At 44.0% G+C, this 26,215-nt stretch overlaps 1 protein-coding gene across 5 annotated transcripts in view; it reads left to right on the top strand.

Moving 5' to 3' along the window:
- Positions 1 to 287: 287 nt before the first annotated feature.
- The window catches only part of CLIP1 (CAP-Gly domain containing linker protein 1), an 85,444-nt gene continuing 59,516 nt past the window's right edge, over positions 288 to 26,215 (top strand). For 3 of the 5 annotated variants that reach the window (XM_070399786.1, XM_070399785.1, XM_070399783.1), the window contains exons 1-3: positions 288 to 380; positions 23,646 to 23,840; positions 25,555 to 26,126. In XM_070399786.1, the coding sequence (XP_070255887.1) occupies positions 23,756 to 23,840; positions 25,555 to 26,126 (657 nt within the window). In that variant the 5' untranslated portion in view covers positions 288 to 380; positions 23,646 to 23,755. Of the gene's footprint in view, positions 381 to 16,201; positions 16,440 to 23,645; positions 23,841 to 25,554; positions 26,127 to 26,215 lie in introns of those variants that run through there. The other 2 variants (XM_070399787.1, XM_070399784.1) reach the window with 1 other exon arrangement.

Below are 26,215 nucleotides of genomic sequence, written 5' to 3'. Positions count from 1 at the left end.
AGGCCGAGCCGCCAAGGAACCGGCTGGGGTCCGGGCTGGATGGGGCGTGGGGTGCGACGCGGAGCTGAAATGCCGAGCAGCGCGAGCGCAGGCCCCTCGGGGTCCTTGGCGTCCTCCTCCCGCCCCGGGGCCCCGGGTCGCGGCGGATGCAGACAAAGCGGCGGGGGCCGCGGGGCCGGGGCGCTGGGCGGCCGAGGGCGGGGCGCGCGGGGGCGGAGCCGCCCGGCGTCTGGTGCAGGCGGCGCGTCACGCTCGCCCCGCCCCGCCCCGCGCCGAGGAGCCGGGAGGCGGGAGGCGGCGGCGGCTGCTGCTGCTGCTGCTGCTGCGGCTGCGGAGGTGCAGGTGGCGGCGACTGGCGGCGAGAGAGGCGGCGGCCGGCGGTGAGTGGGGCCCGGTCCCTTCCCCGTCCCTCCTCCCCTCGCCCCGCCGGCCTCGTCCCGCGTCTGTGAGGGGCCCGGGAGCTCCGAGGGCGGGGACGGCCCTGGAGGCCCGCGGTCCCGGGGTGCGTCCCGGGAGAGCCGGACCGAGGCCGGCCCCGTGGCGCCGAGCCCGCCTTCCTTCCTCCGCCGCCTCAAGATGGAGCTGGGACTCCGCGCCCTGCGCCGCCCCGGGCGCCCCTCTCCCCTCCCCTGTGCTCGGCCCTGGGGGGTCAGGGCCCGGCCGGACCTGTTGCCCCCGGGCGCCGCCGCCGGGTCGCCCGAGCCTCCTCAGCCCTTGGGCCCGGTGCCCGCGAGCCGGACGGAGGGCGCCGTGGCCGTGGCCTCCGGGGCGGGCGCCGGCCGGCGGGACAGCCCGGCCTGGCTGCGGTGGCTCTTGCCCCGGCCCCCGGCCCCCCGGCCCCCCGGGTGGGACTGTGGTTCTTGGAGACGGTGGATGGGAAGCGGGACCAGGGTTTCCGGATCGCACCGCGGCTCCGGCACCCGAACCTCGTGCCTGGGCGCGGACTGGCCCGGAAGGCAGATGACACTTGTTCCCAGGTTATTTTAAAGGCCGAGCCTTCCGTGCCCCCTCGCGGGCTGCAGACGCCGGATCTGCCTTCGGGGACGAACCCCGACTCGGCTGCTCCTCCGCTGCGCGTGGCCTTTCCCTCCGGCCGGGCCGGGCCGCGCGCCGCCCCTCCTCCCTCCGCGGCCCCACCTCCCGGGCAGGGAGAAATGACACGTTAAATCTGCAGTCCTTTGAGATGTCTGTTTTTAGCAAAACTTGGGCACCAATTACCGTATTTTTTTAAAAAGAGAAGAGGGTGGGGGAAAAATTTTTTTCTGCAATTTTATGTTTTTGGATTCAGCAGCCTTGCCTTCCCGTCTCGGTTAGGACCGTGTCCCTCAGGGGTCCCGTTGCTGCCGCTGTGACAGGTTATGATTCTGGTTGGTGTTGCCCTGTGATTATCGTCATTCCTGTTGCTTAGAGTGTCCACAAGTCCAGACACCAAAGTCTTTGACTTTTTGGCTTAAAAAATTTTTTTTTTTCAATTTACAGTTGACATTCAGGATCCTAGTGTTTGACTTTGGCTTTAATGATAACCTATTGCAAGAATCCTCAGGTGCATCGCTCCCAGCCGTGGGGCATTTTCACCCCCTGAAAATAATCATTACGTTGATTGAGGGCTCCTTGGGGTGAGGCTCGGGGCAAGCCTTTTGTATGTTTTATCTCCATCAATCTAAGCCAAAGAGGGTGCTCTGTGTCCTGATTCCCCCTTTTAAAGAGGAGGCTTAGGAAGGTTAATTACCTTGCCCGGGTTCACACAGCTAATAAGTAGCTAATAAGTGGTGGTGTCCGGATTTGAGCGCAGGTATTCCGACTCCAGGTGCTTAATAATTAAATTAGTATGGTGAATCTCTAGCAAGGAGCGAGTCTAGCCTCAAGTAAGTCTTGCTTGGCCAAGGGCTGGTGCTGAGTTTTTAAGGTTCAGAGAAAAAAAGTGTATCTTAGGTTTCCCACTAGACCTGGTTCAAAGGAGTAAAAAAAAAACACACAAAAAACGCACAAGACTAAAACTGGGTGGAAACCTGCAGGTATTCCGTCTGGAGATAAAAGATCACCACCACCTTCTCTGCTTCTTTAACAATTGCTTAAGCTCCTACCTGTGCCTAAGCACAACATAAGCCCATCTGGTTTCTGTTCTTTATAAGTTTAGAATTTGGTGCCCTTATTTGTAGTTAAATTTTTATTTTTTTTTACCCAGTGTTGGATGCTGAGTCTGTTGCATCCCATGTGACCCATAAATGCATGTGAACTTAACTTCAGTCATGTTTGACTTTTGCTTTTTTTTTTTTTTTAATATATTTTATTGAATTTTTACAGAGAAGAAGGGAGAGGGATAGAGAGTTAGAAACATCAATGAGAGAGATCGGTCAGCTGCCTCCTGCACAGCCCCCAGTAGAGATGTGCCCGCAACCCAGGTACATGCCCTTGACCGGAGTCGAACCTGGGACCCTTGAGTCCGCAGGCTGACGCTCTATCCACTGAGCCAAACCGGTTCGGCGACTTTTGCTTTTTAAGTGTTGGTATTCTAAGCTTAGTGGATGGCGTGTAAGAGATGAATTGGTCCTCTTCTACTCCATATGAAGATAGACATCTTTGAATTCATCACATGTTGGCTGCCTGAAGTTGTTCATTTGCAGATATAGTTCTGGTCTTCCGTGTGTGTGTGTGTGTGTGTGTGTGTGTGTGTGGTCCTTGCCCTGTATAAGGTCCTTGCCACCATATATATTTCACTTCATAGTATCCTCTACAGCAGCAGTTCTCAACCTTTCACAGGGGTCGCCTAAATACATCCTGCATATCAGATATTTACATTACGATTCAGAACAGTAGCAACATTACAGTTATGAAGTAGCAACAAAAATAATTTTATGGTTGGGGGTCACCACAACATGAGGAACTGTATTAAAGGGTCGCGGCATTAGGAAGGTTGAGAACCACTGCTCTACAGGATTTTGCAGAGTCCCATGTGTTCAGTAAATATTTGTTATTTAGTTAATTGAAAATATGAAGTCCATAAGTTTCAAGACTGGTTCTATAGAAGTCAAAGCTAAAGAGAAAAAAACATACCCAGAAGGTGGTGTTTGTAAAATCACAGAAAAATGGCTTAATATCTATTAACGTTAAAAGAAAGTCTTATCTGTGTAGTGTTAGCTAAAGTTAACTTCACTGCATATAGCATCCCATTTTATCCAAATTACCGGCTTCTTTAATCCCTTCCTTGTACAGGAGAGATGGGAGGTAGAATGTCTTTTTCTCTATGATAAAAGAATGGACAGTGTTATTCCTTGCAAGCCTATTGTTCTCCTTTACAGTATTTTTAAAAAACATATATATATTTTTTAATTGATTTCAGAGAGGAAGGAAGAGGGAGAGATAGAAACATCAATGATGAGAGAGAACCATGGATCGACTGCCTTCTGCACACCCCCTACTGGAGATGGAGCCCACAACCCGGGCATGTGCCCCTGACCGGAATCGAACCCAGGACCTTACAGTCCACAGGCCGACGCTCTATCCACTGAGCCACACTGGCGAGGGCAGCTTTATAGTATTTTTGAAGTGTTGTGATATTCTCCCCAAAGGCAGCTTGAGGGGCTAAGGTTTACCTGTCTGTAAGCTGTCATTAATTCTCTTCCTCAACAGACTTTTTATTGAGCACCTACTGTGTGCCAGAAGCCGTTCTGGGAACTGGTGATACAGCAGTGAATAAAACAGACAGAAATCCCTGTTCTCTTTGAACTCCCCTTCAAGTAGGGGAGGCAGACAATAACCATATTAGCAAAATTTATAGTGGTGATACATGGTAAGAAAACAGGGAGGGGGGAATATTAAGTTTTGGGGAGAAAAAATTAGGGTAATAGAAGTTTTAGATAGGGTGGTCAGAGGAGACCTTGTTGAGAATGTGACTTTTGAGTAGAAATCTGGAGGAAGTGAGGAATATAGATCCAAGAGGGAAGAGCATACTGAGAAGAGGGAACAGCAAGTGCAAAGGTCCTGAGGTGTAGGCGTGGGAGGGGGCAGGTAACATCATATTGGTTGTAGTTCTAAATATCTATTTATTAATATAGTGAAAGGTACAGAATCATGCCATGATTTTGATGAAGAGTTAAAGATAGGAAAACTGAGGTTCAAAGAATTTTACTAACTTACTAAAAGGCCATATAGCCAATGAATACAGAGCTAGAAATTGAACTCGAGTTTGTTATGCTAAGCCTTGCACAGAATATGTTGGCAGTGGAATCTCCAGTACTTGATGTTCAGACTTGCTTTTGGGTGTATGCTTTCTCCTATTTGTGTGCAGGATCTTTGCTCAACCCTGGGAGGCCTTGTAACTGATATTTGCACATACATATAGCTTTTTCCTGGAATTGTGCTCCTGGCTACCAAGTCTTCCTTTTTCAGTCTCAAAAGTTTCCTGGTTCAAAATTTATGTTTAATATAAACCTTCATGTTGGTCTCCTAAATATTTTTTTAAAAATATATTTTTATTGATTTCAGAGAGGAAGGGAGAGGGAGAGAGAGAGAGAGAGAGAAACATCAATGATGAGAGAGAATCATTGATTGACTGCCTCCTGCACGCCCCACACTGGGGATCGAGCCTGCAACCCAGGCATGTGCCCTTGACCAGAAATAAACCCAGGACTCTTCAGTCCACAGGCCGACACTCTATCCAGTGAGCCAAACTGGCTAGGGAGGTCTCCTAAATCTTAATTGGAAAGCAGTGGCAGGATCACCCTGGATATGAAATTATTTTTTAAAAAAATTTTATTTAGGGAGGCTTTAAGTTATAGCATCTTACATATTTTTAATATGTGTAGTGTATGTTTCCCATGTAGATAGAACTCAAAGAATCCATATGCTTTAAATCAGCATTTGAGCTACAATGCACTTTTAAGGGAAACCATATTGACTGATGGTACTACACAAGAATTTCAAGAGTGACCTCTTCAGATTCCAATCAGGGCAACAGAAGAGGCCGTTTTTTCCTTTTGATAGGTTTGGCAGATTAACCCACCTTGAATTTGGCTAGGACATCTGGGTTAAAATCCTGGCGCTGGCACCACGTACCAAGGAATCTTGGCCATAATTAGTAAAGAACTTTTTTTTTTTTTTTTCCCCAATCTCCATCTGGCAGTTCCAGAAGGACAGATTCCACTCACACTAACTCAATGGGTGGGTCCGTTTTTTGACTGTGTTATTGTGGTTCAGCAACAACATCTTGGAAGTTTTCTTTGCAGAATATTAGGAAGGAGGAAGTAGTCCTGTTACAGGATCCCTGCTGGGAACCTTCTCCCGTATGTCTTTCCCTGGGGAAACAAAGGCATTCTCAACCACCTCTTCTCAGGAATTCGGATGAGATTACAGAGAGACATGTTGCGGCCCTAATGTTTTCTAGAAGCAGAAGGTTTAATCTGCTTTGGATTTGAATTAAGGAGTTTTGATACTTGTACTCTTCTTTGCTTGCTTATGTCTAAGTATAGCTTGGATTGGATCCCAGTTTGAACTTTGCCCATTTTTTATACTTAAAATTGCCAAGCCCTTGACTTACTGTGTCTCCTCGGAAGTTAAGGTCTGAAGAACCAGATGTTCAGGGTGCATACCACCCGGAATCCGGGGTTTGGTGTCTAAAGGACATATAAGAGGAAGGCCACTTTAATGTTTGTTTTCTGATTCTACAAATCCCTAGTCAAGTAGTGCACTGAAATATTTGGCATATTTTTTTCCTCTCTCAGAAAAGATAAGAGGTATTAGGGATCTTTTCCTAAATATCTTGTAATCAAATAATTTGACCTCCTGCATTCTCTCTTTAACTTGACCGGGAATCTAACTCTCAACCCTTTGATGCTTGGTCCGACACTCTAACCACTGAGCCACCGTCCAGGGCACCTCCGCAGAATGATTTCTTATTAGAGATATTATGTTCTAATACCTAAGGCAGTAAGGAACCTATTTTGATTTTTTTCCAGATTATAGAATAAATAAACTTTGAAGGCAGGGTAGTTTGTTTTTTTTAAATCTTTTTTACAGCCTCAGTGAAAGAAAACTTCTATCACTAAGTCTCATACATGGGTGTATCACATGAAGCCATATTGATAGTTTTTGTTGTAAGGCACACATGGCTTGCTTAGGTTATTCCATTGAGAATCTAGTATCAGAGTCAAATTTAGATTTTAGTTTTTTTAGTGAAGTTATTATTTTTCTTTGAGGTTCTCAGGTTTATTTTTCTCCTTATGTTTTACAATTCAAGTGACCCTTACATTTTCATAACGTATACAAGTTATCTTATAATATGTGGGTTCAATGCATAAGGCATAAAACACCACAAAAAAACCCACAGAAAAAAACAAATTATTCATAATTCTACTGTCTAGAGAAAATCATGTTAGTATTTTAGAATATGTCCTCCCAAATGGTAAGATCTCGTTCTTTTTTATGACCTAGTAGTATTCCATTTCAGAATTTCCTTCCTTTTTAAGGTGAATAATAATACTCCATTGTGTTCATATACCACATTTTGCTAATCCATTCATCGTCAGTGCTTCCATGTTTTAGCTATTGTGAATAATGTTGTTATGAACATGGGTGTACAAATATCACTTTGAGATACTGCTTTCAATTCTTTTGGGCATATACCCAGAAGTGGAATTGTTGGATCATATGATAATTCTTTTTAATTTATTGAAGAACCGCCATGCTATTTTCCATAGTGACTGTATCATTTTATATTCCTACCAACAGTGTACAAGGGTTCCACTTTCTCAATATCCCCTGCCAACACTTATTTTCTTTCTTCTTTTTTATTTTATTTTTTAATTGCAGTTATCCTAATGGTTGTGAGCTGGTATTCTTAGTGTAGTTTTTACTTATATTTTAAAAAATGATTAATGATGTTGAGCATCTTTTCATGTGCTTATTGGGCATTTATATAGCTTTGGAAAAAATGCCCATTTAAGTCTTTTGTCCAGTTTGAAAGTAGTTGTTTGTTTTGTTGTTGTTGAGTTTGTCCATTCTTTCATTTTGTAAAATATATTTTTATTGATTTCATAGAGAAAGGGAGAGGGAGAGAGAGGGATAAAAACATCAATAATGAGAGAATCATTGATCGGCTGCCTCCTGCATGCCCCCTACTGGGGATCGAGCGCTGCAACCCAGGCATGTGCCCTTGACTGGAATCGAACCTGGGACCCTTCAGTTCGAAGGCCGATGCTTTATCCACTGAGCCAAACCGGCTGGGCCATCAATTCTCTTTTAATTCATATATTCACCAGGCATATATTGAGCACCTACTGTAGGGAAGCACCAGCTCCGATGTTTGGGGATACGAAGTTGAGTAAATCAGGCACTCATCCTGCTCTTGGGGAACCCAGGGCTATTCATGGAAGTGAGGTTAAGAGCAAGAATTCAGTTTTTTGCCCGACAGAAAGCCCAGCTCTGTTACTATATGGAAGACGTTGCATAAACTGCTCAACCTTTTGGAGCTCAGTTTTCTGATCTATAACTTGGGGACGATGGCTACTTCCTATACTCTTTGTGATGATTAAATGAATTTATGTAAAACTGAGTACATGTTAGAACTCTTCTTTTTTCTTCCCTTTAATCCCTGTATTTTCCTGACTTCCCATTACTAAAGGAATGAACACCTTAATTTTTCTTCTTTCATTTAAGTTAGATGGGGAGAAAACCCACTTCTACTACCATGGGAAATGAAAACCATTCTTCCTGCCATGGTTTAGAAAGTTAATTGGAGTAGTAGTGCCTTGCTGTACTGAAGGGCATATTTTATTTTTGTTTTTTTTAAGTAATATTTTTGATTGATTTCAGAGAGGAAGGGAGAGGGAGAGAGAGATAGAAACATGAATTATGAGAGAGAATCATTGATTGGCTGCCTCCTGCACGTCTCCTACTGGGGATCAAGACCAAAATCTAGGCATGTGCCCTTGTCCAGAATTGAAACCGGGACGTTTCAGTCCACAGGCCGACTCTCTATCCACTGAGCCAAACCAGCTAGGGCGAGGGCATATTTTAAACGAATAGTTGTCACTGAAGAACTTGGTAATTTATGAGAAGTTAAATATTCAGCATGGAAAAACAACTCGTGCTCCTCATGTCAGAACTTGTGCCTTGTCAGATTTCAGGCCCTTTAGTATGCTTGTCAATTTTATTTTCCACAGCTTAATGACAGGTGTGTGTGTGTTGGGTGTCTTTCCAAGGTAGAACCTGCTGTGTGTCTGTGTAGAAGATTATCCAACAGCTAAAAAATAACCAACAATGAAGTTGGGTGTTAAGATCCAAATGAAGCCCTGACTGGTTTGGCTCAGTGGATAGAGCGTCGGCCTGCGGACTGAGAGGTCCCAGGTTCGATTCCGGTCAAGGGCACGAACCTTGGTTGCGGGCACATCCCCAGTGGAGGGTGTGCAGGAGGCAGCTGATCGATATTTCTCTCTCCTCGATGTTTCTAACTCTATCCCTCTCTCTTCCTCTCTGTAAAAAATCAATAAAATATATTTAAAAAAAAAAAACAAAACCAAATGAAAACAATTTCTTTTTGTTGTTGTTTTTTTGTTAATCCTCACACCTGAGGATATTTTTTCCATCGATTTTTAGAGAGAGTGGAAGGAAGGGGGAGACAGAGAAAGAGAAACATCGATGTGAGAGAGATACATCGATTGCCTTCTGCATGTGCCCCAATGGGCCTGGGATGGTGCCTGCAACCACGGTACCTGCCCTTGACTGGGATCGAACCCGGGACCCTTTGGTCCCAGGGCTGACACTTTATCCACTGAGCCAAACTGGCCAGGGTCAAATGAAACCGATTTCTAGTTTCCATTTACAGTGTGTAGGGTGGTTGTGTAGAAAACTATCGTAGGGACTTGTGAGTAAATTTAGCGGAGTGTTATTTTCTCTTGAAATAGCCAAGTATCCTTCCGTAGGTATTGTGAAAATAGAAATGTGGTTATTTTTTCTGTTGGCTCTAAAGACCTATAATCCTAGGGTGGGGGGCCTCAATAAATGTACATCTCTCAGAGGGGAAAAATGAACATCCCTGAGGGAGGGGGTGGGGACGGGACCTGTAGCAACTCTTAAATTTGCTCATTTGCAAAGTGAAAATAAGAAAGCCTTTATAAAGAGAAAAGAACCAACATGGAAGCAGGTGACTCTTGTGTGAGTTTTCTTTGTGCCCCTTTCTTGCTCAGAACAAACAGTTGGTATGTGTTTGCTTTTAGTGTGGGCAGATCAGAAACTTTTACTCATCAGCATACTTTATGTAGGTCAGGAGTCTTTCATTTGGAGGTTGGGGTTTAAGTCCTAGGCTGTTTTAAGTAACTGTGACCCTAACAAGTGATTTCACTGTATATTTCTATCTATTGAAGTGAACCCGTGACCCTTCAGTGCGTGGGCTGATGCTCTAACCACTGAGCCCTGGCTAGGGTATGATTTCACTTTTTAGAAGCGTTTTCCTCAGTAGTAAAAAGAGGAAGTTGAACTAGATTGCCAAGGTCTCTTCTGAGTCTAAAATTCCATGATGCTATATTAAGCACGTTAGCTCCTTTTTACACATTAGTGTAATTGACTGCTGTCGACCTATTAAGTTCTTCCGGGAGATACTAACCAGGCCTAGTCACTTCAGTCCCTCTTAAGATCCATCTTAAGCTGGTGGTATTAGAGTTACAAAGCCACTAGGTTTTGTAGAAACTTGTGTAAATGAGCAAAATAGCTCCAATTACTCAGCTTTTCATGGCTCCTCCCTACCCCTTTTTCAGTTCTTTTGCAGATGGAAGAACTTTAGGAGGATGCTTATATATATATTTTAAAAGATATATGTATTTTATTGATTTCAGAGAGGAAGGGAGAGGGAAAGAGAGATAGAAACATCAGTGATGAGAATCACTGATCGGCCACCTCCTGCACGCCCCCCATGGGGGATCGGGCCTGCCTGCAACTCGGGCATGTGCCCCTGACCAGGAATCGAATCTGGGACCCTTCAGTCTGTCTTATCCACTGAGCCAAACCAGCCAGGGCTGGTTTGCTTGTTTTTTTGCGTAGATCTGAGTAGCAGGAATGAAAATAACTATTCACTCAGACTGGGGTGTATGAAGATGTTCCTGGTTGCAGGCAGTTTGCACCATGGCACAGAGTTCCAAAAACTTGTCTAATGCTCCAGCTCGCTTTGCCTTGACTGGGTTTCTGTCCCCTCCTCCTCCTTTTAAAAAGTGCTGTGGACTTTGAAACTCTGGTTACAGCTTGCATTCTATACTATGTCATACACACTCTAAATTTAGAAAATGTAATTTTCAAGCACCACAGTAATTTTTCAAAGGGTTAGGTCTTATCTATTTATACCTTGTTCTGACTTCATTCAGCAAACATTCTAAACTTGAGTCTTTATTTACTTTGAATTTTTATTTTATTTTATTTTATTTTATTTTATTTTATTTTATTTTATTTTTGATTTCAGAGCGGAAGGGAGAAGGAGAGAGAGATAGAAACAACAATGATGAGAGAGAATCATTGACTGGCTGCCTCCTGCACGCCTGCTACTGAGGGTTGAGCCTGAAACCCAGCAGGCCAAGGCTCTATCCCAGCTGTGGGCAAACTACGGCCAGCGGGCCGGATCCAGCCTGTTTGAAATGAATAAAACTAAAAAAAAAAAGACCGTACCCTTTTATGTCATGATGTTTACTTTGAATTTATATTAGTTCACACACACACTCCATCCATGCTTTTGTTCCGGCCCTCCGGTCCAGTTTAAGAACCCATTGTGGCCCTCGAGTCAAAAAGTTTGCCCACCCCTGCTCTATCCACTGAGCCAGACCGGCTAGGGCTACAATTTTTATTTCTGAGCTTGGCTAGCATGGCTTAGTGGTTGAGTGTCAATCTATGAATCAGGAAGTCACCGTTCAATTCCTGGTCAGGGCACATGCCCTGGTTGAGGCCTCAATCCCCGGTGTGGGGTGCGCAGGAGGCAGCCAATCAATGTTTCTCTCTCATCATTGATGTTTCTATCTCTCTCTCCCTCTCTCTTCCTCTCTGAAAAAAAAAAAAATATATATATATATTTAAAAAATTTTTTTACTTCTGACTTTGATAGAAAGATGTGGTAAAGCTTTCTCAGTATCTTATTGTATGATATTCTCAAGCCAGCACTTAAGGTTGGTAGGCCGATTTCATAAATTGCTTTGTAAGTTAGAAATTGGAAATACCACTTCTTGTAAGCACCATTTGAATTACGGAGCCAATTAATTTTCTGCCCTTACTGGCTTGTGTCAGTCCTGTAGTGTCTAAAATGGGCTTTTACATTGTTCTTTGTAAACAACGACTGCACTATTTGCTTACCTTTCATCTTTTATACTTTATCCTTGCTGGAGAATGCAGTTAGTGTTTTTTTCATTGTTCAGTTGATTTTAAAGCTGTTTGAGTCTGGCCTATTTAAGAACTTGTATCCTATATCGTGTATGCAATAAATACTTACATATGTAGATAAATATCGGTGGAAATAGGTCTTAGTGGTGCTTTCGCGCAGTGAGGTGATAGAAGGCTGAGGAAGAGCCAGGGTTCTGCTTCCTGGAGTCTCCCTCACATTTGTTGGAGGGTGCTTCAGTGAGTGCTTTTCTTATGAGTCCAGAGTGATGACAGCAGGAGGGCCTGGATAGATGTGAGCGAACGCTTGGCAGGTTCCCAGGGGTGGAAACCTTTGAGGAAATATCGGTGTTTATGAATATTCTTGACAGTGGAATTAAAAAAGGATAGTTTGCAAGGCTTTAATATTCAATAAACTCTGGTTCAGTAATGCACCATTTGAAAGGCACACAGATCTGAAATTAATAAGGGATGGCCCCTTGTAAGGGAGGACCGTGAGGGCCATGTTTTTGAAGAATAGACACATGGCTCTTTGGAGTTAGTGTAAGTAAATCCTGTAAAACAAGGGAATAAACTTGATGGAGAGATGTGGAACTGAATGGACGTATTGACAAGTGGTGCCATAGTTAAGTTGGTGTCTTTTTTTACATTTTACCTGTTTCTCTCGCGTCTTCTTTTCCCTTCCTTGAACTGATTGTATTATTTTGTGTCATGCTTTATAATGGCTGGTGAAATGTGTCCATGTAGCAGTACAACAATATAAGTTATTACCAAGCTTGTGGATTAGCTGTAAGTTTATCAAAGGCGGTGCAAAATAACTTGAATGAACAGTGAGAGAGGCCTCAGGCAACTCTCACTCCTTAGGAGGTTCTGTTTCTTTAGACAGGTGGTCCTTGGAGAATGCTGGTACTTTTCAAGCTACAGTAAAGATGCTGCCTTGCCCTAGCTGGTTTGGCTCAGTGGATAGAGCGTCGGCCTGGGGACTGAAGGGTCCCCAGTTTGATTCCGGGCAAGAGCACATGACTGTGTTGTGGGCTTGGTCAGATGTGCAGGAGGCAGCCAATCAACTATTCCCTCCCCATCATTGATGTTTCTATCTCTCTCTCTCTCTATCCCTTTCCCTTCTTCTCTGAAATCAATTAAAAAAAACGCAACAATAACAACAACAACAAAAAACCCACCACTATTTCCAGATGCTCTGGCCTTCTGAACATATTTGCCCCACCCTTTTAGGCATACCCCCTGGAAGGACAGAGTCAGCTCTCTGGAATATGGACTCTCTCTCTGTCTCTTTGCACTTGGAAAATTGCTCTCGCTCACTTTCTATGTAAGTTTATTTCTGACAGGGCGAGACCTGTTTCCCTGGCTCATCTTTTCATTATTCCTCAGTCTTGGAATGCACTGCTGGAGATGGTGGGATAAAGACATTTGGAATTTCCCCTTCTATCGTCATAATCACCAGACTTAGTAGACTCACCTCCCATGTGTAAGATTTTTAAAAATATATATATTCTTATTGATTTCAGAGAGGAAGGGAGAGGGAGAGAGAGAAACATCAATGATGAGAGAGAATCATTGATCAGCTGCCTTCTGCATGCCGCCCACTAGAGATGGAGCCCACAACCAGGGCATGTGCCCTGACCGGGAATTAAACCGCAACCTCCTGGTTCATAGGTCGATGCTCTACAACTACTGAGCCATGCTGGCTGAACCCATGTGTAAGATTTTATTTTATTATTATTATTTTTTAAAAATATATCTTATTGATTTTTTACAGAGAGGAAAGGAGAGAGATAGAGAGTTAGAAACATCGATCAGCTGCCTCCTGCACACTCCCCACTGGGGATGTGCCCACATCCAAGGTATATGCCCTTGACCGGAATTGAACCTGGGACCCTTGAGTCTGCAGGCTGACGCTCTATCCACTGAGCCAAACTGGTTAGGGCAATGTGTAAGATTTTTTTTTTAAAATATATATTTCTTTATTGATTTAAGAGAGGAAGGGAGAGGAAGAGATAGAAACATCAATGATGAGAGAGAATTGCTGATTGGCTGACCTCTGCACGGCCCCCACTGGGGATTAAGCCCGCAACCCGGGCATGTGCCCTTGGCCGGAATCGAACCCGGGACCCTTCAGTCTGCAGGCCGATGCTCTATCCACTGAGCCAAATCGGCCAGGGCCAATGTGTAAGATTTTAATGTTACCCTTTAAATCATTTGGTCTGGCCCTACCAAGGCATTAGGGGTGAGTTAACTATATGTTTGACCAAATACAGCAGGCTAATTTTTAAGTCAATAATTTTATATGCCCCTCGAATGATGTTATAAATATCTAAATGGCCCTTGGCAGAAAAAAGGTTCCCCACCCCTGCTTTAAACCAACCACTTGCTGCTGAAAACAAATGGCTCCAGTCCCCGTGCTCCCCACGCCCCCAACTTGCTCTTCTCTCTAGTTTATCTCACTTGTTACAACACTCATTTGGAGCAATGGTCCTTCTGTGGCCCATGCCCTAAACTGTGCTTGGTGACATCACACACATTTTCTCTGTGTTCAGGGGCAAGCTTCTGGGAGGCCAGAACAATGACGAATGATGACCTTAGGTGGCTTCATGTTGCTCTTGTCACCTTGACCAGCCACTCATGTGCTTGACAGATACTCTGTCCAGGAGGTGCTTCCCTCTCCATCCCCCATGGAGTATTCTGTGTCTTTATTCAGACTAACTGGTTCCCCGGATGTTAAAACATTGGAACAGTGCTCTTTCTTCCCTGGTCTTACATTTTAAATTATAGTCAAAGGCAATTCACCAAAGGGTTGGGGAGAGAGGGAGGGGGTATCCGATTAGTAAGAAACAAATAACTTAAAAAAAAAATTAAAACAAAAACAAACGAATAGCTGATACCAAAGTCATATCCTTTACCTCTCTCTCCTGCAGTTTTCCTTCCAGTCCCCAAGCCTGTCTTTCCACATGTTCTTATCACGCGGGATTGGTTTCCTGCAGTTGGAAAGACAGCAAAAGCTACGCTGCTTCAGTAGAATTGTGTTCTTCCTCCCTTTGTGCTTGAAATGCTGCCTCCTGCTCTATTGGCCTTACGTCTGCCAGTCTCCCTCAGGTTCCTTTCTTGTATCTTGAGACACACTTATTAAATTTTCATCTGTAACTCAATCTTCGTACTTTGCTTTGAGTTTTGTGTGGGCGTATTTTCAAACTCCTGGCGTTGAGCTGTCAGTTTTCCTGGGCCTTGTGCTATATAAGCAGGGCTTCTTCAGGCGTATCCCATCAAATCGCCCTCTTGCTGTAAATGCTATCTTTTTCTTTTTTCTCTTCAGAACAGTGTAATTATTCACAGTTTTATATGCAAGGGTTCTTGTGCTCTCCTCACTTATGTGTTGTAATGATGTAGGGAAGACAAATGTTGCCTACCCAGGGGCTTGGGGGTATCTGATTGGTAAGTTTATCATCAATGCCAACCCGAGAACTACTTTCTATGCTGCCTTAAACATGTATTCTAGACCTGCACTGCCCCGTGCAGGAGCCACCAGCCAGCCACATGTGGCTGTGCAGCATGTGAGATGTGGCAAGTCCCAAGTTGAGATGTGCTCTAAGTATCAAGTACACAAGGGATTTCAGTGACCTAGTATGAGAAAAAGAATGTGAAGTAGCTTACTAATAATTTTCATATTAATTACATTTTGAAGTGATATTTTGGATATATTGGATTAAATAAAATGTTATTCACTTCCGCTGTTTCTTTCTGTTTTAAAGCATGATTAGTAGCAAATTCAAAATTACACATTTGCCTCGCATTATATTGCCATTAGACCGTGCTCTTCTATGAGAGTATAAGTAGTGTCAGGGAAGGTAATGATGTAATTTGAGACTTACAGCTCTTGCATACCACTCCCTGGAGGTAGTAATGGAGCAGTTTGCCTATAGCTGCATTGGCCTACTTTCAAAAGGAGACTCCAGGGTTTGGAAATCCTCTAATGCTGTCACGTTCTTCAGATGCTTAGAGGGTGAGTTCCAGTTACTTGATGCTCTAGTTTGAAATAGCAGTAGTGCATCATTTGACAGGTTCTTGTTCTGATACTGAGTCAGTGCAGAACTTTTTAGAACTCTGGTGTGTACCAGAGACTTTTCTAGGTCCTTTGGATGCAAAGAGAAATCTCATCCCCGACCACGAGGGACTTAGTCACAGCATGGTATGCGAACAAGACGCGAGTGAGTATGATTCATCGTTCAATAATAGAGGACTGCACAGCGGCTAGGGGAGTCCAGAGGAGATGATGGGGCAGGAAGTGTAGTCAGGAAAGACCCTGTGAGATGCGGCTGCTTGTATTCTTTCAGAGTCCATTCCTGAGAAAGTAAATAAAGGATGTGGGCTTTGGGTGTAGAAACAGCCCATTCGGCGACCTGGCATAATGGTGCACTTCCCATCTCTGGACATTAAGCTCAGTTCAGCTAGGATATGAGATGTGTTTAAATTGGTCCCCTGCAGGCCTATCTGCTATCAATTAGGTTTTGATAGTCTTCTGTCAAGTTAAAACCTTTCGTTTTGTCCTCAGGAATCAATTGAAGAAAGCGTGTAAATGCTCCTCAGGTTTGTTTCCTGCAATCTTTTCTGTATATGCAGAAATGTGCATGTGAATGAAACTGAAAGGAGGGGAAAATCGAATAACTTTGCCTTTTTCTGGTGGAAACGCAAGTCAGTTTGGAAAGCTACCAGAGTGTTGTGTAATGTTTTCAGTGGCTGAAGCAGACGCTCTCAGGTTTCATTGCTGCGTCCCCGTGTGTTGGGGGTGGGGGACAGCAAGTGACACAGCATACAACAGACACTTACATAACCATGACTTCAGGGGACAGGAGCAGGCTGTGAATGAACCTCCCAAACTCAGGAATATGATAGCAGAACACAGCCTTTGAATTTCTCTCTCGCTTGGCTTGAAAATCAGCTTCGGAAACCTCTCTCTCTCAAACTAGACTTCCGTTACTCTCAGAACTTCTTCCCCTTCCCCTCCGGCCATCAAGTTCATGGACATATAGCATGTTAGAATTAGAAGGGGGTTCAGACGTCTCAGAGTGCCGTGTTCACAGGTAAGTCTCAGCCTGCCTGCTGCTGGATTTCCTTGGGGTCCCTCCACGATAGCAACAGCCCTGTTCCTGGAGGCCCAGCGTGAAACTCCTTCCTGGCAGATTAAGTTCATTGCCAATTCTTCGACTCTCCCTTGCCTCCCAGCAGAATTTCCGGATGTAGTAAATAAAGGAGTCAGTTTGTTTTGCTGAGGGGACGAAGTGGCCTCCGAGGGGACTGAGGTGGAGTGTGGAGTGTGATTTGCCTCGGATCCTGCAGTGGAGGGTGCCAGGTGATGTGGAGGCTGATCTTATCAGATTCCGTTCGTTCTGCACGGATGGCAGAGGCTTGCGCTTACCGGCTGCCGCATCTATCGCCTTCCTTTCACTTGAATCCTTGCCCTTCACTTGAGTTTTGATTTGAAATCCAAAACAGTGGAACCACAAGAGGATGGCGTTAGAAATGGATCTTATCTCATCAGCATCCTCAGGTTGTAGATGAGGATATCGAGTCCGGGAAGGGGTTGTGTACTTGTTGGAGGCCATCCAGCTGGTACAGAATCCCGGTGTTCATTTCCTAGTCTAACTTTCTCTCTCATACATTTGTGTGTTTTTTAAGCCACACATTTTTTTAAATGGTGAGAGTAAAAAACAAAAAACAAACAAACCCTTAAGAATTATGGAGACTACTGTTCGTTTCTATTTGACCATAATTTACATGATGCTTGTTTTGGGGAACTGCTTGTTTTGAGGAACCTCTGATTTCTGTAAATTGCGTAAGCGTTTTTGAGGTGATGAGGGTTGAAAAGGTAGCGTGGTTTGGATTTTACTAAAATTCCTTTTACAATAACATTTTTGTGTGAAAGATGTTAACAGACAAAAGTAGAGGGAACGGTGCCACCACCTGACTGGAACAGTGGTCACTCATCACTAGTCTCCTTGTGTAAGCTGAATTGGCTGTGGCACTGTTACTTATTACTCGTGTAATTATGCTTTTTTTTGCTAGGAAGCATTTCTAGCTCAGGTGCTTATCCCAAAAGTTTCTTTGAGCAATTTACTTAGCCCAGATGGTTGCAAAGCTCCGAGCAAAGTTTTGTGTGTTTTTTAAAATCTTTTTGCCACCGTATTAGTTAAGATAAGCTAGCTGCTATGGCCAACCCCACTAATTTTAGAGACTTACAGGTGAGAGTTTATTTTCAGTTTCAGAAAAGTCCGGGGTACGTTTTTCCTGAGGAGGGAAAGGGGAGGTGGGATTCAGGGGTTCAGGCTTCTTCCACGTTGTGACCCCACCGTCTTCAGTCCACGCTTTTGACATCGCCCAGCTCGTCTGCATCAGGCCAGCGCAGGGGCCTGGCAGTGGCGCACATTTCACACGCTCCTCTCATTTCATTGGCCAGCACTCAGTCACGTGGCTCCACTGAGCCGCAAAGGCCCCAGGGAAATGTGGCCTGTTACTCGAGGAAGAAAGATGGCTTGGTGACCAGCTTACCTACTGCGCATGCGTACCCACGCCTCATCCCGGCCTGGGGCCGCATTTATGTTCCTACACAGAAAGCAGCGCAGTAGAGCCCGGGCCGGTGTGGCCCAGTTGGTTGGGCATCTTCCTGCGCCCAGGGCAGGGCACATGATCAGGTTGCGGGGTCGACCCCTGGTAAGAGGCGTGCAGGAGGCAGCCTATGGACGCTTCACTTTCACTGCGATGTTTGTCTCTTTCCCCTCTTCTCTCTTTAAAAATCAATAAAAAAATACAAAAATCTTGCGGGGGGGAGGGGGGGGGGCCCGGGGGGACGGAGAAAGAAAGCAGTCCAGTAGAGTCTGCTTCCTAACTCCCTGGTTAAAGAAGCTATTTTATTGTGGCTCAAAAATCATTACGTTTTCTTCTGCTTATGAAATTATACCTATTTATTAGATAAAATTTGAGAAACCCAAGAAAACACAAAGATGATATAAAAACTAACAGTAATCCCAGCACTTGGCAAGAATCATTATTGATCCTCTATTATATTTCCTTCTGATTTAAGAATTTTTAACTACTTAGAAATATTAATAAAATTTCACTAATTATTATTTTATGCTGTCTTGCAAATGCCACAACTAGGGAGGAGGGGAAAACAACAATAATAACGTGGCAATTTTGCCTTTTCTCAGCAAAGATGGACTATTGCAGAGCCATGGTGAGGTTTGCACTTTTGGCATTTTTTTTCTTTTCTTTCTTTTTTTTCAACACACACACGCACGCACGCACCACTTTTGGCATTTTTGAAATGAACTTCTTGCTTACACATCATAATCCTTACCCTTAGTAAACATTGAGGCTGGTAAAATTTGTGGTATATTAGAGTGGCAAGGCAGGGATAATATCTTAACTTTCTGACTACTTCCTACTCAATTTTCAGACCTCTTGAATATAGCTTAATTTTCAAGGAGAGAATGCTAATAAAAGGTGTTTCAAACTGAACCCAAATGAAAACTTGCAAACGTGAAAGATATAAAATCACATTCCTGGCAGCGAGCTGAGTTCTCAGGTGGATGTGCTGTTCTCTGCTTACCTGCATTGCCTTCCAGGCCAGGAGTGGGGGAAATGCTGCTGATCCGAGATGGGAGGGTTGCTTATTGGGAGAGAAGGTACATTTCTTGAGTCATCAGTTCTAGATCCAGGGATGCAGGACCTTCTGGTTTTTCCTTAAAGTGCTGAGGTTGCAGCCTAGACCAGCATCAGAATTCCTGTTTGTGAGGTCAGCATCATGACCTCACAGCCAGGGTTGCTCATTGTTTGCCCAGCTTCTGGCAGGATCTGAGCTGAGGCCTGGCCCGGTTCTCCAGACACCATGAGGTACCGCTTTGTCCCATATTGCCAGATTTGTGTTGACTTTTCTGTGACTTCCTGTAGATAAAAAGCGAAGACATTGATGTTAGGCCCTCCATAGTTTATTGAAAACGATTGTATAATGAAAATCACTGTTTTAAAACGTCCTCTGGCAGGACATTTAAAAATAGACAACTCAACAGTAACTCAGAGGTGTTTTACTGTGTGAATGAGTATGTGGTTAACCATTTGCTATGGCAATGGCATTGCTATTGCCAATAACCATTGGCTCTATTTGCTGTGAAACTTGCTATCAGTTTTCCCCTTTTCTGCAAATAAACGTAACATTTTTTTGTTCAGTGCAAACGCATCTATAGCACCAGGCAAGTAAACATTTGAAATGATGAGCCTTGGTTATCAGTGGTATCAATTATTTATGACCCAGAAACCTAAATTCACATGCATCACAATTGAGAAGTTACCCCCTTTTGCTTTTAATATTAATTGCTTTGCTCTTTGTACAAGTTTTAGTTGGAGTTGGAAGAAAAGGTGTTGGTTTATACAAATACCCAGAAACCTAGTCTCTGAGGGTTAATACATATAATTTTCTTAAGGATTGTGCAAGCACTTGATAAATTATCTACTCCTATCCTTTATTTAAATAGATATTGGACCCTCCTTCCAAATTTGATTCTGTGAGTTTAAGTTGGGATATTATGTGCCCTCCCCCCATTTTTTTGTTTTGTTACCTCTTTTTCTCCCTGCATATAGCATGTCAGTATTAAAGAGACTCAACATCCCATTTTTTGAGCATCGTCCTCTGTGTTCCCTATCCCGCCCCCCGCCCCCCGTAACAGTCACATGTCCCAATTTTCTTAAACATGTAAGACCTGTAGTCTTTAATTTTTTAAAAAAAAATATATCTTAGTGATTTTTTACAGAGAGGAAGGGAGAGAGATAGAGAGTTAGAAACATCGATGAGAGAGAAACATCGATCAGCTGCCTCCTGCACACCACCCACTGGGGATGTGCCCACAACCAAGGTACATGCCCTTTACCAGAATTGAATCTGGAACCCTTGAGTCCGCAGGCCGACGCTCTACCCACTGAGCCAAACCAGTTACGGCAAGACCTGTAGTCTTAAAATATTTACTTTCTTTGAGACGAGGAGCCCTTTATGGATTCAGTAGGTGTGTTCCCTTTCAAATGCGTCTCTAACTGGGTTGTCTATAACAGCTCTTTAGAAATGAGCCATCCTGTCCACAGAGGTTGTAGAAACGAAATTGCTGATTTAATAGTAACATCTAGTTACGGGGACAGTATGTAACTGCTGTAGATCAGTTTTCGTTATTAAAAACAATTCTGTGCTTTTAGCATTTATTCTTATACAGGAAGAATAGAATTCAATCTTTAACTTTTGAGTTTCCATTCCCTTTGCAAGATCTCTTGTGGAAGGGTATAATTTCATAAGCAGGAAAAAAATTTAGTGATTTTTTAAGCCACAATAAAATGGTTTCAACCAGGGTTTTTGATGGTGTGTGAACTGTGGTGAGTAGTAGCAGAGGGGGCTGATCCCAGAGGCATTTTGAACTGACACCGGTCGTCTCCTGGATCAGCTGGAACGGAACCTCTCTGTGTGCCTTGCATCAAGTGTTAGATGGCCCTAGCTTCACCTCCAAACTTGGGATTCATTCCTCGAGTCATGGGATTTTTTTCCTCCCCCTCCTTCAGGGTCCTGGTAACTAACCCATTGTGTTTTTGTTGTTGTTGTTTTTTTAATACAAGTAAATTTATTTCTTATCTGGATATTATTAATATTCTTACCTTTATGAGGCATATTTGAAGTGATTGCTTATTAAGAGGAATAAGTGCAGTAAGCATATGTATTATGTCTTGAGAAGGCTGTGGTCTTGAACGTATCCCCAACCTCTGAAAATTTGTTTAGAACAGAAGACAGATTTGTATGTGCTTTCCTGTTCAAATAATGTGTAGTGAGAGAGGTTATATCTGAGAGTAAAGTGGGGTGCTGGGATTCTTGGAAACGATAATAGCTAACATTTGTGGTGTTTACTATGTTCTAGCATAACATCTAACATGCTAGACACGTGTGTACCAAACTTTGACTTCCTGGAGGGTAGGACACTTTTTGGGGTGGCGGGGGGGTGGGGGGGCACAGGAGGAGAATAGTCCTGCTTTCTGGAATCTTAAGTTTGAGTAAAGCTGACATTCTCAAGACATATAAAAAGTATATTTCTTCTTTTGGAACTACCAAAGAGGATAGGTCTTCTAAGGTTATTTGCTTCCCTGAAATAAATTATCTTGCCCTTTTAAATTTGTTATTTAGATCAGATCTCAGAGTTAAATCACAAACTAGGATATTATATCTAGTTCAAAATTTTTGCTTATTTCAGGCCTGGCTTTTTTTGTCTCTTAAAATAAACCTGTAGGCTACCCAGAAATAAACAGCACTGTTCGCCTAGTGTTGATGTTTAGCAACAAAGCTTCCCTGTTTTTAGGTGGAACCATAAACCTTTTCAAGAGAAGGAAGAGAGTCAGAGGGACTGTGCAGCTGAGCCATCTGCGTCCTGGAATCCCTTTCCCTCACCTGTAGTCAGTGCTTGGAAGTAGATTGCTCTTCCTGCTTCTCCCTTTTGAGAATGTGCAAGCAAGCAAAATAATAGCTATTTTTGACTGTTTAAAAGTGAGTTGAGTTCTAGAGATAAGCATTTTATAAGTGGTTCTTGGCTTGAAAAAAATCTTAGAACTGTGGCATCAGTCAGTGGTGTAAATACAGGATTCTGGGGTGGTGTTTATATTATACTAGAGGCCCTGTGCACAGATTCGTGCACCAGTGGGGTCCCTCGGCCAGTCTGCAGGGATCGGGCCGAAACCGGTCTCTGGGTCCAGGGTGCCAGTGAAGCAGATTTGGGGCCGACAGTGCCCCAACAGCAACCTAACCCACGGCCAATTCCGTGAGGAATTGGGCTCCCTCCTTTACTGGTCAGAGTGTCTGCCCTCTGGTGGTCATTGCGTGTCATAGCTACTGGGCGAATGGTCGGATGGTCATTTAGGCACATATATATATATAGACTAGAGGTCCACTGCATGGATTCGTGCACCAGTGGAGTCCCTCGGCCTGGCCTGTGCCCTCTCACAATCCAGGACCCCTTGGGGGATGTTGGATTGCTGGTTTTGGCCCGATCCCTGTAGGCCAGGCCACGGGACCTCCGTGCACTGAGCCTCTAGTATTCATATAAGATCTTTGGTAATTTCTTCCCACCCTCCCCCCTCCCCTCTTCCCTCTGAGATTCATTAGTCTGTTCCATGTTTCCATGCCTGTGTTGAGCGTCTGCCCCCTGGTGGTCATTGCGCATCATAGGTACCGGTTGAACGGTCGCTTAGACTTTTATATATATAGATGTTGCCATCTTGTAGTTTGGAAAGCAAGATTATAATATAATGTGACTGACTTATATGTGTGCTTTGTGAATTCTTGGTGCTTTACATATGTAGGTTGTTTTAGTAACGCTGGTACTAGTGTTTTTAATTGTTTATGATCTCTTGTAAGAACTATAAAAAATCACACTCAAGTTCACATCTGCTTCTTAGCCAAATGAAAGAAAAATACATGTGTTAATCTGAGGCGCTTCTTCATTTAAGAAAGGATAAGAATAGTAGCTAATCCACAGTGTCATAAAGGCTCAAATGGGATAATACATGTAAAAATTATTTCTAAATTATAATATTCTATGTGTTATGGGATAATAATATGTGTAAAAATTATTCCTAAATTATAGTATTCTGTGTGTTATGGTCCTTACATGTTGAAAAGGGTGGAGAAGAAGGGTAATTTGTCTTATTTTAGGTCTAAAACTCTTGATTCAATGAGCATAGGCATCAAAAATTCAATTATGTTCAGTTTGTTAGTGGGGAAAGAACACCTTTTTTTTTTTAAATCCTCACCTGAGGATAGTTTTCCATTGATTTTTTTCAGAGAGAATGGAAGCAAGAGAAATATCGATATGAGAGAAACACATCAATTGGTTGCCTCCTGCATGAGCCCTGACCAGGGCCCAGCCAGGGGGGAGCCTGCAACCAAGGTACTTACCCTTCGGTCTGCAGGCCGACACTCTACCCACTGAGCCAAACCGACCATCTTTTTTTCTTTTCCCCTTTGCATGTGTAATATATTGCTACCGTTAGCTACTTATCTTCAGGATAGTAAATTGCTATAAACTCATCTCATTAGCATTTTGTGTTTTTAGTATCTAGAATTTTCTAGGTTCTTAGGTTCAGTGCAGCGATGGTTTATTATCATAGATAAGAAAAAGTTGAGGCTGTGAAAGCTGCTTTAATAATAACTGTTGTATCTACCTTTTTTCTTCTATAGATTCTAAACTCTTTATATGTTTCTCTCTCTGCAGATTTAACCCAGAGACCGACTTCCTTCTAGAAGCACCCACAGCTGTATCCATGGTCAGGGACAGGTAGTGGCAGCAGGCACGGGAAGCGCAGCTCTGCTGTACTGGGGACAATGAGTGCGCTCAAACCAAGCGGGCTCAAGGTCCCCACCAAGATCCTCAAGCCTGGCAGCACAGCCTTGAAGACACCCACTGCTGGTAATGCCTTATGTTTTCCTCCGGAGCAAAGAAGTTATAGCCCCATATGAAGGCTTCAGTGTGAAGATTTAAAAAAGATAATCTTAGAAAACGTCACATTCTTGAAAAATATTTGAAAATGTTTTGATGAACAGAATAGCATCTTATGGCTAAAAGTCTGAATCAGTGAAGAGTTTCCCTTGTAGGTTATCTTTACTTGATGTAGTGTCAGGTGATAAAAGGGTGGTCAAATTAAGTTCCGTGGGTGTTTGATCCTTACAGATCGAAACTCTGTGGACTCCCTTAGCATAGTGTACAGAGATGTTCGGCATCTGCTCTAGGCTGGCCAGACCCCTCTTGTCCCCAATCTTGGCACAATTGACTTCTATTCATCAAGTCTTGGGCCAGATGTCACCTTCTCCAGGAGGCCTTCCCTGACTGCTCTGCCCAAAGGCGCGGTCTCCTCCACAGCACCTGAACTACCTGAAACAAGCGGCTGTGTCTCTTTATTTACTGCCTGCCTCCTCATCTCTAGACAGAGCCCTGTGAGGGCATGGATTGTGTTGTCTTGCTCTGTCCTTCAGCGAAGAACCGTGCCTAGGACTTGTCCCAGAGTGGCAGGAGCTCATGTGCAGCATGAATAAATACATTTTCTCATTTAATCCTCATTTAAAAAACCCTCAAGATAGATATTACTTCCCCCTTACCGATGAACAAATAGAGCTCAGGGGTTGTGTGACATCTTAAGATCACAATGTGCCTAGGAAATGGCAGAGTGATGAAGAATGTGGGCTTGCTTTGCCAGTTCACACCAAATATTGATTAAAGGCTTGCTGGGTGAGTGTATGAATGCGTTTCCAGTGTAAATAACACATTTCTGGCAAAATGTAACTTCTGCCTTTACCGCAGAGTAGAGATTGCACAAGGTCATCTTGCCTTAATGGGGCCAGATGCTGTCTCTCTTGCCTCGCTGTGACCGCCATCTCCACCAGCAAAGGAATGGGTCTCTTTGGTTGTCTTGGAGGAATGATGATAGGGCACAGCACAAACCCCTCCTTCATCCAAGCGAATGCCAGTCTCTGGTCAAATGGTCCTAGCCTTGTCAGCTGTCGTTGACTACTCAAATGTGGGAATGAAGCCCATCTCAGTGGATCTGAGCGGGTATTTGTTCATGACGTTCAGGGTTGGGGGTGGAGGAAAGAATGAAATCAGACCTGCATTATGAACTTGGAAAAGGACTACTTTAAAAAAATTTTTTTTAAATTGACTTCAGAGAGGAAGGAAGAGGGAGAGAGAGAGAGAGAGAGAGAGAGAGAGAGAGAGAGAGAAACATCACTGATGAGAGAACCATTGATTAGCTGCCTCTTGCACTCCCCCTACTGGGGATCGAGTCCGCAACCCAGGCATGCGCCCCGACTGGGAGTCAAACCATGACCTCCTTTTCATAGGTCGAAGCTCAACTATTGCGCCACACCAGCTGGGCAAGGACTACATTTTTTTTTCTTGTTTTAACTTCATCCTATCTTAATTGCAGGTAAGGATTAAATCTCATTAGCTCACTGAGTTTCAACAGCATTGAACACGGTAGTGATGGGGCCAGTAGTTTTTGTCTCCTTGCTAAAAAAAAGAAGTGAAGGAAGAAAAGCAGGGCACTTTGGCTTTCTCTGGTGTATTTCCCTTCAGGTCTGCTTGAGTGTGAAACCGAATCTCTTCTGATCACTTCTTGTGTTTTCAGTCGCAGCTCCAGCAGAAAAAGCAGTATCCAGTGAAAAAGCATCAGGCGCCCCTTCCTCTGAGACACAAGAGGAATTTGTGGATGACTTCCGAGTTGGGGAGCGAGTTTGGGTGAATGGAAATAAGCCTGGATTTATACAGTTTCTGGGTGAAACTCAGTTCGCACCAGGCCAGTGGGCCGGGATTGTTCTAGATGAACCCATAGGCAAGAATGATGGCTCAGTGGCAGGAGTCCGGTATTTCCAGTGTGAACCTTTAAAGGGCATATTCACCCGACCTTCCAAGTTGACAAGGAAGGTGCAGGCTGAAGATGAAGCCAGTGGCCTGCAGACAGCTCACGCTTCCAGAACGACCTCGCCTGTGTCCACTTCTGCAGCCAGCATGACAGCCTCCTCCCCAGCCACCCCCTCACATATTCCCCAGAAGTCGTCCCAGCCAACAGCAAAGGAACCTTCCGCTACACCTCCGATCAGCAACCTCACAAAAACTGCCAGTGAATCCATCTCCAACCTCTCAGAGGCTGGCTCGGTCAAGAAAGGAGAGCGAGAACTCAAAATTGGAGACAGAGTACTGGTGAGTACAGAAACCTCCCAAAGTCGTCGTGTTGAACTGAGATGTAATCACTGATGAGTGGTTAGAAATACAGGCTCGGAGTCTGTTCT

The sequence above is a fragment of the Myotis yumanensis genome, unplaced genomic scaffold, assembly GCF_028538775.1.
Source record: "Myotis yumanensis isolate MYYU_CA2020_CCGP unplaced genomic scaffold, mMyoYum1.0.hap1 SCAF_19, whole genome shotgun sequence".
In the NCBI taxonomy this organism is placed as follows: domain Eukaryota; kingdom Metazoa; phylum Chordata; class Mammalia; order Chiroptera; family Vespertilionidae; genus Myotis; species Myotis yumanensis.
Note: the sequence above shows the minus strand (reverse complement) of the source record. Positions and strands in the feature narration are given on the sequence as shown.